At 38.2% G+C, this 19,987-nt stretch overlaps 1 protein-coding gene across 1 annotated transcript in view; it reads right to left on the reverse strand.

Moving 5' to 3' along the window:
* LOC122789775 (probable global transcription activator SNF2L1) overlaps positions 1 to 19,987 on the reverse strand; it is a 2,109,210-nt gene that overhangs the window by 1,243,635 nt on the left and 845,588 nt on the right. Inside the window, exon 10 of the mRNA XM_044057215.1 lies at positions 14,520 to 14,588. Coding sequence (XP_043913150.1) covers positions 14,520 to 14,588 — 69 coding nt within the window. The remainder of the gene's footprint in view (positions 1 to 14,519; positions 14,589 to 19,987) is intronic.

Here is a 19,987-nt window from a genome sequence, read left to right on the forward strand (position 1 = left end):
AAGAATGAAGGCGAGATAGACAACTTAACATTAAACGGCAAGATTTAACAACTTCACATGAATGGTTTCATGACTTTCTAGTGGATATGGATACATATTCCAACAATGGTATTAATTTATTAAATGATTTCATGAAAATTACTACAAACAATAATTTTGTATTTTTTAACAGTATGTATTTTCAACAAAAGCAAGGGTTTGCCATGGGAATGATTTGATCTCCGTTTTTTGCCAGTACTATACTGGCACAATGGGAAAAGAGATTTATATTTAACATTTATATTTAACAGTAGGCAAACATCCTGGAGTTTGTATATGTGATACATTGATGGTATTTGTATTACAATGGAGGACACAAAACAGAAATTCTGTGAATATCTAAACTATATTAGTTCTACAACTCTATTTTTTAATTCACTAGTGAAGTGCTAGATTTAAAGCTGCGCTATCTGGATATTGAGATTACTAAGGATTTTGTAAGTAGGAATTTTACATCAAAAATTTACAGAAAAGCTACCCACTCAAATTATCTGTTACACTTTCAAAATTGCTAACCGTTACACCAAAAAAAGTGGTGATTAAAGGTTAATTGGTCAGATTAGTGCAAAAGATCTTTAAAAAGGAGATGTTTCAATATAAATTTACTAAACTAAGAGGGAAGTTTATTAGGAGGGAGTACTCGGAAGCACTGATTGATGAATTAATACAAGAAGTTAACAGAAAAAAGACACGAAGGAAATCATGTTCCCTTATTGGGTTGTTATACAAAAAGAAAATAAATAATATCTACCCAAGTCGGGGTTAATATGAAAGGCAATGTGTATTCAAAAACAATGATCATTACATACAACACAGATACCAAGCAAATTACAGAATTTATTTTTAGAAATCAGAGCTTGTTAAGTTATAACTGTGAAATATCCAAAGTGGTATGCAATCAACCCAAATTTGTTAACAAAAGAGGTACAACTTTTAAGAATTTTAGGGAAAGAAACAAAAGAAATATTATGAATAGACGCACAATAATAATCTGTCTAAGCAACAGAGACCTCCAAAGCAGAAATGCAAGCAACCTCCATCCCCCAACACAACCCAAATGACATATAGCCCACAGACTCAGTGTGCCACTGAACCGCAACCAATAAGGCAAAACAACGTACCCAACACACTAGTTATAGGTGACTCTATAGTCAGGCACACTGATGTCCCACTCACCAGGCTAAACAAGGAGAAGGTTACTGTCAGCTGCCTGTCGGGTGCCAGGATCCGCCACATAACCCACGCATTCAGGTCACTCCACAACAAGTACAAATATGACTCTGTCATTGTCCATGTTGATGTCAACGACCTGAGACGTACCTCCCTGGACTACATGAAAAGAGACATGGAAGAGCTCTTCGATCTTGTAGCCCAGGCAGGTATGATCCTAGCCCTGAGTAGCATTCTGCCATCACCCAGAATAATGCCGCAGTACAAGGACAAAATGATTGACTTCAACAATTGGCTAAGCTTCTGGTGCCATTCTAAAGGGATCCTGTATCTGTCTGCCTGGGATGACATGGTCGACAGACCACGATGCTTTGCCAGAGATGGCTTGCACCTGTCATCCCTGAGATTCCAGATACTGGCTAAGGTTCTTGCCGCCCCTATAGTGCCTTTTTTAAGCAAGGTTCAAATGACAAATTCACCACTGTAACAGGAAAAGGCAAGCAAAAACTGAGGGTGATGCTACTCAATGCTAGAAGTTTAAATCTCAAAATGCACTCACTCGAGGCACTCCTTAAAATGGACAACATCGATATCTGTGCAGTGACTGAGACCTGGTTCAAGGCTCCAGAGAGCACCCCTGCACTACCAGGCTATAACTTATACCACACTTTTCGGCCATGTAACCTGGACCGGAACACCAAAGGCGGAGGTGTGTCCGTATTCATTAAGGATATGTACACCTCCAGGCTAGTTGCTCAGCATAATGCAGCTGAGGTTATCCAAGTGCAACTAACTCTGGGCAAAACTGCAATCCAAATTGTAGCTTGCTACAGATCACTCACCATGCCCCAAGATTCCCGCTCCTCTTTTCTTGATGTACTGGAAAATATTAGGGTTCAACCAAACACCCTAATAATGGGCGATTTCAACTACCCCATTAACTGGGAAAACTACTCATGTACCAATTCCTTCACTCAACGCTTTCTGGAATTCATAAACTCCAATGCCCTGGATCAACTTATCCACACCCTCATCAGGGGCAACAATATCTTAAATCTAGTCATTACCAACATGAGTGACTGGTGTTCCACACCTGAAGTCAATGCCTCATTGGTCCGATCCGACCATAAGCTAATTACCCTAGATATCCACATCCTGCCCCACCCCCCATTAAGGAAACCATGGTAAAATATTTCTCCAAAGCCAACTTCATAATTCTTAAGACAGACGTGGCGAACTTCATGACACTCATGCAGATGGACAATACAGTTACGACTACTGAATGCTACACAATTGCACTTTATAAGCACTTACATGAGTGCATGGATCGTGCTATCCCAAACAGAACCAAGATGCTATACTCCAAAAAAAAATAAGCCAATATGGTGGTCCCCTGCCATAAACAAAACTGTACAACAGAAGGAAGAAACTGTTGCAAAAGAGAGTAAAATCCCATGAGTGGAGGAACTCCCTGGTCAGCCTGAGTAAGAAGCTGCGATCCCTGATAAAATCTTCCAAAGCTGTTTACGAAAACAAAATCGCCACTGATTCTAAAGACAACCACAAAGCATTCTATAGCTATGTCAAGAATCTCAATGGTAACACTCAGATCTGCTCTGAGTTATAGCACAGTGGCACTAAATATACAGACCCAACTGATATTGCCAACATCCTGGAAGATAGGTTCAGTGCTAACTTTACCCCCCCTCTCACCCCCCAAAGAGCTCAGCTCTATACCGGAAGAAAGCAAAGTTCCTGTAATCACGGCTGCACAGGTAAAAACACACTCTCCAAAGCCAAGAACACAGCATCCATGGGACCAGACAACATCCCAGGCTGCATTCTACACGAACTACAGAACGAACTGGCACCCCACCTAAGTACCATGTTCAATCATAGCCTCACCTCAGGCTTTGTGCCTGCTGAATGGCACACAGCAACGGTTATCCCACTCCACAAGGGGGAAGCCACCACGGACCCTGGGTACTACCGCCCCATTAGCCTGACGAGCCTGGTCTGCAAGGCCATGGAACGTATCATCATGGAACTTATAAACAAAGACATTGGTAATCTCTAAACTCTGGACCCCACCCAGTTCGGGTTTGTAAAAGGCAGATCATGTCTCCTAAACCTGACAGACTTCTTTGAAGCAGTCACCAATGCCATAGACAAGGGTAAGGTGGTTCACACAGCCTACGTAGATCTTGCCAAGGCTTTCGACACCACCGCCCACTCTGGAATTATAGATAAACTCACAAAACTAGGTATAAATCCCTATGTCACAAGATGGGTTGCCAACTGGCTCACTGACAGAACCCACACTGTGAAAGTAGCAGACTCCAAATCCGACTTCTGACCAGTGACAAGTGGAGTACCACAGGGTTCAGTCCTGGGTCCTCTCCTGTTTGGTATCTACTTCTCTGAAGTACAGGCTAACACAGAAGGTCTTTGGCTAACGAAGTTCACAGATGACTGAAAACTAGGAGCCATAATCGAAACTCCTAACGATGTGGACATCCTACAAAAGGGCCTCACTGAGACAGATGCCTGGTGCCAAAGCCATGGCCTCAAGCTCAGTGCCAAAAAGGGCACTGTCATCCCCTTTGGTAAAAACTCTGTACCCATGAACTACAACATAGGCGGAAGTATACTTAACAACGAAAGTGTGATAAGAGACCTTGGGACACAGGTGGACAGTAGTCTCTCCTTTGATAATCACATCGCCACAGTGGTCAGGAAATCCTTCTACGTGGCACACCTCATCACAAAAGGTTTCTCATCCAGAAAAAAAGAGGTCATTGTTCCCCTCTACTCATCACTCATTAGACCCATTATAGAGTGCAATGCCCCTTTTGGTATGTACCTCACAAGACATCTACAACAACTGGAAAGGCCACAGAAATACCTCACAAAGAGGATTACCGGCCTCAAACAGATGCCCTATGCAGACCGTCTCAAAATACTCCAGCTTTACTCCGTTGCATATCGCCTACTCAGAGGTGATCTCTGCCTAGCATACAAAGCTATGTCAAACCCAGAGCTGTTGGACATGCTACACTGAAAGAAATCCCAATCCCTCCGAGCTACACGCTGTAGGGACCTAAACCTTGTCACCACAATAAACAGAACATGCCGGAGGGATAGATTCCTGTCCCAGAGACTTCCCATACTCTGGAATAAAGTACCTATCTATATCAAACAAAGCTCTTCATTAGCACTCTTCAAGAAAAACTTGATGACTCGATGGGAAATAGGAAATTCACCCCGAGGATCACCTCTGTGGCTCTGCTCGACAGTGGCACAGGAAAATAATTTTCTTGGGTGGCAAAAGCCAGGGTACCTTTTTGGCTGGGCTTGTACAGGCCCCAGGGCCGATAGCCTAGTACCTACCTATGAAACTAAAAAAGGGGCATATAAATGTGTCATGTGCAACCAGTGTGCATTTATATTACAAGGTGAAGTAATTTTTATACATTCTTAAAGTCTGCTTAAGTTGAATATTTTTTTTTTAAATGCGACACAAAAGGTATTATTTATGCAGCATTATGTCAAGGATGTAACAGTTTTTTAATTGGAAAAACTGAATTCCTTTCAGAGAGCAGATTTATGAGCGTATATATATGATATCAGAAAACATTTTGAAAATACACTATCAAAATACATTACTGCATTTTCTCCTCACTGATTCTTATTTTGTGGCATTGACAAGGTATATAAGAGTCTAAGGTGAGGAATGTGGGACTTGTTATTAGACGCCTGTTGGTTGCAGTGGCAGCTGGTATTCAATGCTGATAAGTCTCCAGGACTTAATGAAGAGGTATCCATTGCATGTGTGCTGAAAATGAGATTTAATACAATTTGGATGTGTTGGGGTTCATATTTTATTATTTATTGCTGAATTCTTATTCCAGCTTCTATTTTACACTCATATATTTAATACAAAGTATGTGATCATGTGTGTTCTACTACACTATGAAAGGAGCAGATAGGGCAGATAGGTAGTGCTGTTTATGTCCCTCTCTGATGATGCAAGCTGGGCATGCTCCATTCTATCAAGTCTTTGGGACATCTGTTCCATTTTATTTAAAAGTTATTGTATTGATTGCTCAAAACTCTGGGAAAACAGCAACTGCTTTGAGTCAGTGTCCTGCCCTTCTGCAGTCATTTCAATTCACAAACAAATCCAACAATACGAAACTATGAACTGAACACAAAGTCCACGGCAGCAGATACAGGACAGCAACAAATCGATTCACTCAAAAAAAAACTTTATTCACGATAAAATAAAAAATAGTTAAATGGCAGCAATTAATGAAGTGCTTTCCTCTCTGTTTATTCAGAGACTTTTTCAAAATAAAAGCACACTGTCAACAGTCACTTTTTAAATGTAAAAAAAAACCCTAATTAATCTACACCAATAAGATATATTTATCATTTAAAAACTCATAATATATTCAACAGCTGAATATGTCTTTTTTTTAAAATGTATATAAAAATATTGAATCTAATATAAATATAAATACCACTCGATATAAAACATATAATACATAATATAATACAATAAACTTCCACCATCAGAACATCTGACCAATGTTGCATCATCAGAGAGGGGTGTAAACAGCACTACAAAAGAAGTCTGTGTGGTACGGACCTCTAATTCAATGCAACGGCTGTAAGATAATGTTAATCTAACTACGAAAGAGCCAGGAAACAGTGGAAATTCTGGTCAACAGCAGAATTGTAATAATTCAACCCCCCTTGAATACAGTAGAAGGAATAATGAGTTAAACGGTGCTTTGCAACAAGTGGATATTGGTGAATGGCTAAAGCATTATCCATCCTTGTCAATGGAGGGCACCGTGAGTATGACTGACTATAATACAGATTTACAAAAGCTTGATTATGTACTACTTAAGATAAAAAAATTACAACTTGATAACTCCTATTTTAGGGAGTGTTTGAGATTGAAAAGAGTGCCAAAGGGTCTATGTATGTGGTGATTCCCTAGTTAATCTCCATGTTTGACAGACACGGGTATGAGTATATGGATATATTAATTAAACATAATGATATTTTATTGACTAATTTAACAAAGAATCCACCAGAACTTGATAAAAGGATTGTGCAGGACAAGGCACATGAAGAGAATTTATTTGATTATAACCATGTGTTTAAGTCAATTGAACACCAAATTAATAATATAAAAAAACAGGAAACTTAAGAAACTGGAACGAGACAGAGTACAATATAACCAGAACATTGCTTATCCTGAACCACCCAAATCACAAAACTGGGGGTCCAGAAATGATTTTAATGATGTGAAATTTTTTTTAGATGAGGAGCAGTATCACCCTTTGAGGAGGTCCGAAAGGCTCCAACAGAAGTACAATATGGAAACCACAGGACAAAGGACTTATACGGCAAACAGAGGTCGAGGGGTGCAGACAATGAATCGAAGAGGGACTTAGAGGGGTGGCTACCAGGGCAGGAGATAATCCATGAAAACACATGTCCCCCATGTCGTATACTAAAGAATAACACTTTGAATTTTAATGTTTTTAATTAATTCTCAGTCCCTATCGATGAAACGGCCTGTGATCTGCTATCAAGGGGCAGTACTTTTGTACCACAGACTGAATGTGATCTTGCTAATACAATAACAGATTTAAAATATTTTGTAAGAAAGCTGAACCTTAACGTTTTATTTAAATCTGCTGACTATATCAGTAATCCTTTGCATATTTCCAGCACAAACAACCCCGCATTGCATCCTACATTGCAAATGTTTGAGAAGTTATGTGAATCTGATTTAAGGAACCGCAAAAGAAATGAAAGGAGCAACAAGTTAAATGCTGACGAACTAGAATGTTTACAGAATTTGAAATGCAATACTAGTCTTAGAATTATTAAACCAGATAAAGGGGGGAGGGGCTATGATTATGGATATATATTATGGATTATAATCAGAGAATGAGAAATGTATTGATGAGTGGAATCTATGAGAATAGTTCACTAAATGAGTTGAATGCAGCATATAACCAAATTCGTAATGAGTTCAATAACTTGTTCATTGAAGGCTCTACTTCTATAGATGAACTAAATTTCTTAACAGTATTGTACCCAAAGACACCATGCATTTTTGGATTACCAAAAATACATAAATCTTTACAGGAACCCCCTATGAGACTTATTGTTGATGGTCGAGGTTCTATAACTTACCCACTAGCGAAATTTTTAGACATTAAATTAAAACCATTGTTAACCAATGAAAATTCCTTATGTAAAGATTCATGGGATTTTACTGGAGAGGATTAACCAGTTGGAATTTAATGAAGCAGGGATTTTTATAACCTTAGATGTCAAGGACCTATATACAGTGATACCCCACGATCTAGGTGTGGAATGGTTTTGTGAGTACTTACATGAGAGAGAAATACCCCAACCAAAAATTAATGTTTATGAACAACTTTTAAACTTGGTGCTAATGAATAATTTTATATTTTTCAACAAAGAATATTTTCTTCAGACCAAGGGGGTTGCTATGGGCTCACCTTGCGGGGGCCTGTATGCAAACATAGTTATGCTCCAATGGGAGAAAAAGTTTTTAATTGAATCAGTCTATTATAAGTATTGTAGACTATATATTCATTTTTTGGATGACATTTTTGTGTTTTGGGTTGGCCTGCAAGAGATGATCAATGAGTTCTTAGTCTATATTAATGGTTCTACCCAATTTTTAAGTTTTACCCACACCTTGGGAGAAAGTGAAATTGCATACTTGGATGTTAGATTGGTAAAGAATAGCTCTCTGGGTGTTTACCAATCTGAAATATTTTGCAAGGAAATGTATTATAACAGCTTCCTGCATTTTAATAGTGCTCACCCCTACAAACAGAAAAAGGCTGTCATAAAGGGGCAATTTGTAAGAGCTGCCCTATGACTACTTGTTTTGAGTTAAGGTGCTTACCTTACAGATGCAAGGTGCAGGGTTTGATTCTCACATGGGTTAACTGGCTAGGCTTGAAATGGCTGACAAGGGCAGTTAGCCTAGTTCTAAGCTATGAACCTATGAACCTAAATCTTTGTGAAAAGGGGTTATCCTGCTAGTTTAGTTAGTGAGTTACTGACTGAAGTAGTTAATAAAAGGGAAAGAGGACATTTTAAAGCCATCCTTAATCAAGATACAAATGAACCACACTTATTTACGGGGATGGACGACCTCAGTGGATATACTGAGATAGGTGAGCAGGATAATTTGACTGAGACCATAGGGGTAATGGATGCTAGACTGGTAGATGCTATGGCCTATTATTGGTCCAGTAAGGAGATGGTGGAGGTGGAAGCAGAGACCATAGGAGTAGCATACTCCAGGTCAGCATTTGTTACAGCCTATAATAGGTCCAGTAACAAGATTGCAGACATCCTATATAAGAATTGGGCTATTGTTACATCATGCAATGATGTTCGACAATGGGTGGGTGAAAAACCTAACATTGTATACAGGAGGGGGCGTACCCTTAAAAATATTCTTGAAGCAGAAATTAGGAAACCTATGGTAGGTTATATGAAAAAATGTGGGTCATGTACAATGTGCACACATGTCATAGAGGGACCCTCCTTTGTAATAAATAGGACCATGATTAAAATAAAAAATAAAGGATTGTGTCAGACTGAGAGAGTGGTATATTGTGCCCTGTGCACCAAATGCCCCGCCTATTATATTGGAAAAACCGAAAGGAAGCTTAAATGTAGAATTTATGTGCACCTTACAGATATAAGGTTGAGAAGAGACAAAAATGCCCTCGCAAAGCACTGCAATGATTTTCCTGATCACACTTTTAAATTTATGATTCTGGGTGGAGTTGAAATTGACCCAAGGGGTGGCCCATGGACACTCCAACTAGAAAAACAGGAGGCCATGTGGCAGATTAGAATGAATGCAACTAGTTGGCCAGGTATCAATGATGCCCTGTCTTTAGCGTGCTATCTAAAATTGAAGGCATTAGATAGATAAGAAAAGATGTGTGTGTGTGTGTGTGTGTGTGTGTGTGTGTGTGTGCGTCTGTATATATATATATATATATATATATATATATATATATATATATGTATATCATTTATTTTACATTGGTCAAATGTTCTGATGGAAGTTTACTGTATTATATTATGTATTATATGTTTTATATCGAGTGATACTTATATTTGTATTAGATTCAATATTTTTATATACATTTTTAAAAAAAGACATTTAGCTGTTGAATATATTATGAGTTTTTTTAATTGATAAATATAATCTTATTGGTGTACAGTAATTAGGGGTGTTTTTTTACATTTAAAAAGTGACTGTTGATAGTGTGCTGTTATCTTGAAAAAGGCTATTTAACAATTTTTTATTTTATCATGAATAAAGTGCGTTTTTGAGTGAATCGATTTGTTGCTGTCCTGTCTCTGCTGCCGTGGACTTTGTGTTTAGTTCATAGTTTCGAAAGGAAGTGATGTGTATTATTGTTTGTTCTGATGAAATCCATTTTAAATAGGGTTGACAGACATCCCTATTTCAGCAGGACTGTCCCGAGATCAGCAGCCCAATCCCAAGTCCCACACTGCCTGTTAAAATCCCATAAACAGCCTCCTCTTTGTGATCTTTGATTGGCTTTTATACCAGCATATGGGCCAATCATAAATTGCAAAGCAGAGCCACTTCTGTTCAATGCGAAACAGCAGGCTGTTCTGCATTGAACAGAAGAGGGTCTGTTGTGAGATTTTTGATTGGCTTGTATACTGGTATATGAGCCAATCATAAATCGCAAAGCGGAGGCACTTCTGTTTGAAGAATTTTTTTTTTTTTTTTGGTCCCTACCTGTCCATTTAGAAATCTGGCAACCCTGATTTTAAATAAAGGATAAAAGAGCTCGACAATAAGAGGAAAACAGTGTGTATACTCTACTTCAGGTGTGGTGTGTTTTTCTTTTTTTTTTGCTACAGTTTTCAGTATATGCCTGATGCCTGAGCAATTTTTGGTTACAACTCTACAGGAAGAACAACTGGAACATTCACAACTAGGTATTTTAAATGTTGCAGTATATGCAGTATATGCATGAGCCGGCTTTCTGTCACCAAGTCACAACAGGCTATTGGCAGCCAGTCACTTCTTAATTTTTTTCATGCTCAAAACTTACAGGGAATTGAACTCCAAGAAGGATACAGGATAACAAATGGTACAAAAGCTGTATTAAAAGGAAAACAAAATAGGAAAATGAGTGTAACATCTATTGGTCAGAAATTAATTCTCTCACACACAGCTGAATGACAGACATATAATCCAAAAACATATCTGCAATACTACACACTGCTCTGTCAACCAAAGCTGTTGTGGCCCCATTAAAAAATTGTTTCTTCTCTTTTTCATCACATGACTGTTAATCATGTGGGTGTCTGCATACCAGGTATCAAAAACTTTTTTTATATATTCTAGGGAAAACAAGGAGCTGCAACTGTTCTCCACAAACTAAATGCAGCAATATTTAATGAAAACTGTACACAGACCACATAACCTTAAACAACACTACAATAAAGTTCCCTATATAAAACTAGCAATTCGCTTAGATGTAGTATCCATGAAGCTGCACTTACAGGGTGTGGACTGTTCTAAATCAACTTGCACAGAACTGCTCTGCTGCCATTCACAAGACATTGTAAAAATATGGCCACTCCCTAAATGGAAACAGAAGAGATTGTGGAGTAGGACCCTACCATACATAAGACTGATGCAAATAGTCATACACACCCTTAGTGACATAATGGAAAACATCACTGTATCACCTATAAGCTATATCCCTCACTGTTCACTCCATCCTTAACACAATAAGCAGTCACAATCAGAATAATTTCAGCTGCGGAAAAAAAAAGGTGACAAGAAGATAAAATCACTCTTATGGTGGAGGCTAGCACAACAATACTTTGTTTAACAAAGATGCAAAACATGCTGCCAAACCATCAGCCAATCAGTCAGATTCATATTTGCAATGCTGGTTGGCAAGGTTGAGAGAGACATTTGGGTGCAAAACAGCCAGCAAGAATGGGAATAGGAAAGTGCTCTTTTCCTGGTTTGTGGAGGTCAACACTCAATGAAAACCATTAGAGTCCCTAAATAAAACCTTAAATGCAACAGAGCTGTGTAACTAGGCAGACAGCTGTAGAGTAGGTAGTACATTCTGCAAGTACACAGTTTGGTATAGAGGTCTTGAACCTTTCCGATGTACATTTGTCAGAATATGTTTGTGATGTACTGAAAAAGGGCCTTTCTTTTATACCAGGGGAACTCTGTCAACATTGCTAAAACTATTGTTGACTTTAGACTGTTTCTGAGAAAATTAAACCTGAGTTATATATTGAATGACATTAAAGTAGACAGTCAAGTGATGGACAGTAAGATTCCGAAGAAAAAGAGTACTTATAATCCCCCACTTTTAGGGGCACCAAGTTTTTCAGAACATTTGTGAGTCAGGTTTTAGGTGTTTAAAATTTGACAATAATGTATACAATTTGATACTGCTTGAACAAGAAGCTTTAAAATGTTTGTGTAACAACAAACAGTTACGAGTTATGAAAGCTGACAAGAGGGGTAAAATAGTGATTATGAATCAAAAAGACTATTTTTGTCATTAGAAAGATTGTTAGCAGAAGAGTTGATTCATTATTTATAAAAAAAACTGTTATTTAAGACTGGACACTTTATTATTTGATATGTTCTGTCAGGGGGAGATAGATCATCAGGCTTTTTCTTTTTACAAGTGGAATTTCCAAAGATGGCGGTGCTCTTTGGGATTCCAAAAGTACAGAAGAATTGTCACAATCCCCCCTTTAGACCAGTCATTTCAGCATCAAAGTCAAAGGCTGAAACATTGTCCATTTGGTTGGATCGCATCCTGAATCCTGTAACACAGAATTCAAAATATTATTTAAAGGATTCATGGCATTTGCTTGAAATTTTAAAGGATTTGCAACTTGACAAATGTAGTTTTCTTTTTGCTTCTCTAGATGTAGTTTCACTTTACACAAGTATAGATCAGGAAGTAGGACTTGAATATCTGAGAGAATATTTAAGTAACTGTACTGATTTCACTGGCACGAAAATCAACACTATATGTGCACTTATGGACATAGTATTAGACAATAACTTTTTTCTCTTTAATGGTAATTTCTATAAACAGTCTTCGGGTGTAGCGATGGGGGCAAAGGTAGCACCTGCCTCTGCGAATTTAGTAATGGCCAACTGGGAGAATAAATTTTTGGTCAAACACCAGTTGGCTGACAGAGTTTTGGTATAACGTCGTTACATTGACAATTTGTTTTTCCTATGGAAGGGCAATTATAATGAATTTGTTTGTTTTGTTTCAGATTTAAACAATTCTACTAGTTTTTTTAAGTTTGTCATCAGCGGTTTTTGACAAAGTATTAATTTTTTGGATCTGCATTTTACTTATGATTTTCAGAGTATGAATTTTACTAGCAGCATTTATAGGAAATCTGTATTCGCTAATCAATACTTACATAGAGACAGCCTTCACCCACCCCATATGAAAAAAAGGAGTGGTGAAGGAGCAATTGATTAGGTTAAGCAGATTAACCTCTAGTGATGATATGTTTTTAAATGAAGTAGACACCTTAAGAAGTTTTTTGAAGCTAGAGGTTACAAAAAAGTACGACTACAAAGGATAGAGAAGGAAGTTTTATTGTTAAGAAGTGGAAAGGCTGTTCCAATTTTGAAAGGTATTATTGGACAAGTGGGACAGGATGATTGACACACTAACAACATAGTGTCAGGTTCTATTCAAAGGTATAGTTGTTCCTTTCCATTACCTATCACTAATCAGATGTGGTTTATAAGGAATATTATAACAGGAAATTGGAAGATTCTTTTAGGAAATTCTGATTTGGTTAAGATTATTGGTTTAAGTCCATCTTTCACCTACAAGAAAGTTACAAATATGAAAAGTTTGTTGGAACAAGGATCAAATGATAGGAGTAATACAAACATGAATTTAATACAAAAGAAAGGTAGTTATGCTTGCAAAAATTGTAGACAGTGTAGGTATATGAGCAATACATCCTCGTTTTTTTTCAGTCATAATAAAAAAACTCTTTGGACTAGTGGCTATTATACATGCAATAGTGAAATGGTAGTCTATGTGGCACAGTGCCTTTCGTGTTCGTGTTACTACATTGGAAAAACTACCAGATGTCTGAAAAGACGTATTTATGAACATCTGTTAGCCATAAGGAAAGGTGAAGAAAAAAATGCCTTAGCTACACATGCTGTTGTTTGCAAGAGTTTCAAGAAATGTGTTTTTTCAGTGTTGAATAGTGTCAGTTCTGAGATATTTTCATGGGACTACAAAACAAGGTTAGAATGTAATGAAAGTTTATGGCAAATCTGTTTAGGCGCTGATAGTGCACCAGGTCTCAATGACATTATTAATTTAAAATGTTTTTTTACAATATATGTAAATCATTTTAACTAAATGTATATTTTTAGTATTTAAATATGTTTTTTAAATGCTGTGTATTGAATATATATGGACTGTGTATTTAATTTTAGTAATGCTCAATGCTTAATTAATCATGTGATTTTTCAATCCATTATTTAAGTGTGTTTGTGAGGGTAGATGGATGTTTTCTGAGGAAGTTCAGAGTTATTAAAGTGAATGAAAGCTAAGTCATAGTGTCTGTGCTTTCCTGGGACGTGGTGTTGGTTTCAACTTTTGTTTTATGTTTTCAGTTTGAAGTTTTTAAGTTTTTCGGTTTCATTTATTAGCTGTAGAGTAGGGTTGCAAAAAAAATGACACCTCACCAAAAGTCCTGGCATATTTCCAATGAAAAATAAAAGAGGGGTACTCCCAAATGGAATAAAGACCAGTACAACTGTGTCATCCATGTGTTTCTGACCATGGAAAACCAACATCCCTCATTTTTCAGATGTAAAGCATATGAAACAGCAGCAGCAGCTCTGGGGAAGGAAATGACGCACAGTAATTCACACACAGTCAAGACAGAATGTAGATAAGACAGATAAAGATTTACAACAATGGTACATAAACTGAAATGGTAATATTTAAAGAAACAATTGACTGTCAACATTTCAACATGAGGATTATCAAAAATGCTCAAGTGCTGGAGAAACACCTACTACAAATAATGAACAACAAATTACATTACTGTAATAGAATGTACACAATACATAACTCTCAACATCTATGTTCAAATCCCATTACATTTACTTGATTATGACAAGATAAACAGAGACTTACTGCATGAAGACGCTCTACAAGTTTCTGGTCACCAAGGCAATTGTTAGTATCAAACCAAGAGTCAAAGTCCTAGAAAAGAAAAATATAACGTTATTTTCACAAAGATACAATATTAATCATTAAGTGGACAAATTAATTTTAGAAAAGAAAAAGTTATACTGTTCCCAAATTAAAACTTTTTAATGAATATTTTCAAAATTCAAAATTGCTGCAACACAACTACTAGCCATCACAGCAATCTTTACATAAGAAGATACAACACATACACACAGAAATGGAGTGTATGTGGTGTGAGTGTGTGTGTGTGTTGGGGTCCAGTATGGCATGTGAGTATATGTGCGTGTACGTATATATTAAACGTGCAGTGTTTGAAGTATGTATGATAGGCTGCCTTTGCTATTACTGTTTTTTTCATTCTCATGAATTACAATGTGTTCAAAAATGTGCCTACTTCTTAGTTGCATGGTCTGCTTGGTGTTGCCTGCAACACCTACCAAAGATGGTGAAGTGTGTAATTAACTTACAAATATATTATTTATTTATTTATTTAAAGTATGTTAACCAAGGTAGGACACTGATTCACAATTACCATTTTCAGGTTCAGGAGAGTGGAAATACAGCCAAAGAATCAATAAACATCAATCTATATCAGTGCATCAATGGTAACGTAACAGCAAGCATGCAGACAGATAAAACTAAAAATATTACACAGCATAAATGAACTCAAACATAAACAAACATGATAAAATAATTCAGTCAGCAAAACTGGTAAGATGAGGACTTGTGCACTGAAACAGCATCATATGTTTTTATAGAGAAAATAATTTATAAAAATACAGTACAGTGTCTACTATTGCTTGGCATGTGATGTGAAGGACAGAAAGGTATAACTCAAATGAGAGGTAGATGGAAAGGAGAGAGAGAGAGAGAGAAAAAGAACTGTGGCATGAAGGGACAATGAGGAATTTTCAGCCATCTCCTACCCAGGATTAGGAGATACTACAGGAGTTTGGAGATATGTTTAATGGTAAGCCGGGGTGTACTCACCTGATGAAGCATGATTTTGACAAAGGTCTCAGTGGTCTATCAGACATGCCCCTTACAGTGTTCTTTAGTAAGGTAAGCAGACATTGAGAGAGGAACTATATAATATACTGCATCTGGGGGTTAAAACAGGACTCCAAGAGTATGCTTCTATCTTAACATGTCTTATGATAAAATACATGCTAACAATTAAACATACTGTTTTATTATAACATGCAGTAATAACATATATTCCAGTTACTTAATGTGAAATAGGCTAAGTCCAGAAAACCAGCAAGTGGAGAGTTGCCTGTTTTCTGCAAGATTTTCCCCTCTGTAGTCTGCTTTTTGCAAGATCTTGCCCTCTGGTCTAAGACAGAGCCTATCTTCTGTATACAGTTCATCTGTATACCAGACATCACCTCGGTCTTCCCCAGTAAACAGCCCTGTTCCTTATTCCATAAATAAAAACACAAAGACGCTGCAACACAGACATGATATTACACATTTTATTGGACCAACATAGGTTTTGCAATTAGTTGAGCCCTTCATCAGGAGAAATTAGGTTACTGATGTTAATTGTGCTACTTAAATATCCACTTGCTCTTAGAAAGGGATGTACATCATTTACTTCCAATCAGCTAAACAAAGATATCTTAAAAAATGCTACAGTGGAAAAAAATGAAGCTCGGACTACACCTCAGAGACAGACACTGTGTGTGTGTGTCAGAATGTGTCTGTGTGTGTTTGTGTGTGAGAGAGAGAGAGAGAAAGAGACTAAAACTGCATAAAATAAGATTATGACATCCTAAGACCTGAAGAGAACATAATCCTGAATGGCACAAAACCCGCAACCATCCAAGATGCGAGCCATGTCACATGATTTGTACAGTTTCCAACATAATTTCACAGAACAGAAGTTTCAAAGTACAACATTAATTTAAGTGCACTTCCACAAATGTGTTTTACCTAATCAAATGCTGGAAATAATCAGAACAGTTAGGTTACATAGGAGGGATAGGCCAGTTACTCATAACTAGGATGAATGCCCCTAGACACACAGTTAAAAATAAAATGACTGACAAGCCCGTGCCGCCACACTTTTTCATGTCTGATCGTTCTGTATCTGATATGACACTAATGGTTCTTAAAGGACATTTCTGCACACATTGTGAAAGAAGAACAATGGAAATTAGGTTAAGTCAGCTATTCAATCTGGCAGTCTGTGATTTGAGCCTGGATAGTGGTTTTATGAGACACTATAATACCTTTTACTTTTGAGTAACTAATCATCTATATCATCATCATCATTATCAACCCCCTTTTTCCCCACTTTCTACATGGGGTCAGGGTGTCATGTTAACTGTCTCCATCTCTTCAATTCAATACCACTCTCTTACTTTGTTTGACACTTATGTCTGACTGTTGCAGGTCTCCACTCATACAATGCATCTTTGCTGGATGGCCTTTCTGCACCTTCCTTCTTCCTGTTTGTCCCTCACCTTCTTCAGCAGATTGTCTTCTGCTGTTCGGCACATGTGCCTGAACCATAGTAATATGTTCTCTTTGACCATTTCTGCAATTTGAGCTAATCTGGCTTCTGCTCTGATGTGCTCATTTCATCCGCCCCACAGTTTGCATCCTACCACCAGTCTTAGGCACTTCATCTCCATCGCCCCTAGCTTACTCAATCACTCTGCCTTTACTATCTAGGTTTCTGTATCATACGACAGTACTGGTCACACCACTGTTTTGTACACCTTACTTTTCAGCTTCTTTGGCATTCGTAATACATTACACTTGACAGTCTGTTCCAATTGGCTGCACCCCCCTCCCATTCTAGCTTTGATCTCCTCATTCAGATTTCCCTTCGCTCCAACCAAACCTTCCAGATACCAGATGCTGTTAACCTGTTTCACTATTTTCTCATATATTTTAATTCTCTTCTGTTGATTTCCCTCATTTGCTGCCATTAGAACTGTTTTATCTGTACTCAGTTTCATCTCATATGTCTTTGGATTTGCATTTCATTTCCCTATCCTTTGCTGAAGTTCTTGCTCAAAGGCTGCATATAATGCTACATCATCTGCATACAACAACTTTGTTGATTTACCCCTCCAACTTGTTTGCTAATGTAATCCATCACTAGTATGAACAGCAGTGGGCTCAGAGTTGAACCCAGATGCACGCCCACTCCAAATGGCAGCCCCTCTGTGAGATCGAGCACTGTTTCTACTTGAGTCACCGGGTCCTTGTATATAGTCTGTACTAATTATACCAAGGTTTCAGGGACTACAAGCCTCCACAGAATTGCCCAAATCAGCTTTCTTGGGACTTTATCATATGCTTTCTCTAATACCCAGTTTCATTCGCTCCTTATCACTAGATTCTCAACTATCAGCCACACTGAAAACATCGAGTCAGTTGTGCTGCATCCTGGTCTGAAACTGAACTGCTCATTTCCCATTTTACTTTCTACTACTCTGTGTATTCTTTTACCAATCAAGAACTTTCATGCAGTGTGACAGACGTTTGATACATCTGCACTGCCCACAGTTGTAAATGTTCCCTTTGTTCTTGAACAGAGGCACTAGTATGTTTATTCACATCATTCTCTCCATACTGTTATGAGTACCCTCAAGAGACATTTCTCCCCTATCTCACTCAACATCTTTATCATATCTGCTGTGACCTCATCTGAGCATGCTGCTTTTCCTGACTTCATTTTCATTTGTGATGCTCTTTCTTCTTCTAGGGTGAGTTCTTCCTCTTCTTTCATCATAGGCTCTGCCTAGGGCAGTACAGTGTCTGTGGGGTTTTCGTTCATCCAAAAGCTGCTTTAAGTACTCCTTTTAACTGCTTTTGATGTCTTGTGGACTGGTGAGCAGGTTGCTGCTGGCATTCTTTATGAAGGTTGTCTGATGACTATCTTCTTTATCTTTCTGTCTTTGTCTTGCAACCTAGTAGGATTTCTTTGTGCCATCTATTGAGTCACTTTCCAGAAGCTGGTATAGTATCTCTAATACCTTGCTCTTTGCTACTGTAACTCCTCACTTAGCCTTTTTGTTAGCTAACCAGTATTCCTTCCTAGGCTAGTCCATCTTTTCTATCTCCCACTTTTTCCTGCACTCCTTCTTTCTTTTGAAGACTTCCTAGACTTCTTCATTCAACCACAAGCATTCCTTATGTACCTTAATTCCATACTGGACTCAACCACATATCTATTCTGTAGTCTTCACATATGCTGTTTTGAGACATTGCCACTCTTCTTTAACTCCGTCTATTTCCTCTTCTTCCTGAGGTGCTAGCGTCCTCAGTACATCTTGAACTCTTGTGCTTTCTCTACAGTCAACCTCTAGGTTTTCAGCTTATACTCTTGTTGACCTTAGAGCCTTCTGTAACCACTGCTTACAGTTGATTGTGGCAACCAGTGGTTTATACTGTGGTATGACTGCTTCACTGGGGGTGAATTTGCGATCACTGATTCTACCCTAGTGCTCTTTGTTTGCTAGAAAGAAATCTACCTGAATTACATGATGGCCACTCTTGTATGTGATCTTGTGACTGCCGCTCTCCTGCTGAACCATGTGCTGGCCATCAAAAAGCCATTTGTCAGAAAGAAGTCAAGAATGGCTTTTCCTTCTTTACTTCTGTTACCTCACCCATGTGGACTCAGGCAGTCTTCATATCCTGTCTGTCCTAATATATGCATTCAGGTCATTCATTATCAACACCAATTCATATTGTCCTGCTTTATTTATTAGGTATTGCAACTGCTGCCTAAATGCATTTTCCTCACTATCAAAGCCCTGCTATGGGGCACAGGCTGAAATTATGAGCAGTCCCCTATCCTTACACCGGAGTCTGATTGCCACGAGTCTGTCACTAATTCTGATGGCATCTATCACAGCCTTCTGAAGTCTCTCCCTCACCACAATTCCCACACAATTTTTAGTCTGTCCTCCTCAGTGGTAGACTTTGCATCCCAAACAAAGTGGCTTTGCTGCATTGCCCTTCCATCTTATCTCTTGGATCCATAGAATATCCAACCTTCTCCTTACCATCAGGTCACCCAGTTTCAAGCTGCATCATGTCAGCAAACCTATAACGAGTGTATCAATTTTTAGTTCATATTTCTCAGGTTGGTTTTACATCCAGCTTTTGCTAAACAGAGCTATCTCAGGTAACCAAAGCTGGACAAGTGAACACTGGCCAGCCAGTAGCTTACTGAACCAGGGCTGCTGGGCTTTATGGTGGACAACAAGGGCACACAGACCCTTCAAACCGTTAGCATGGGTTCCTGGCATATGTCTAGGTGGGCCAGGTCCTCAACCCACTTATTACTGACAAATACCTATGCCCATTTGGTGACATTAGTCAACACAACTGCGTCATCTAGGGCCATATTTTACACCATCAAGTGGCTAGCCCTGACACCGTGCACA

This window comes from Protopterus annectens, chromosome 15.part0 (genome assembly GCF_019279795.1).
Source record: "Protopterus annectens isolate FY-2018-M chromosome 15.part0, PAN1.0, whole genome shotgun sequence".
In the NCBI taxonomy this organism is placed as follows: Eukaryota; Metazoa; Chordata; order Ceratodontiformes; family Protopteridae; genus Protopterus; species Protopterus annectens.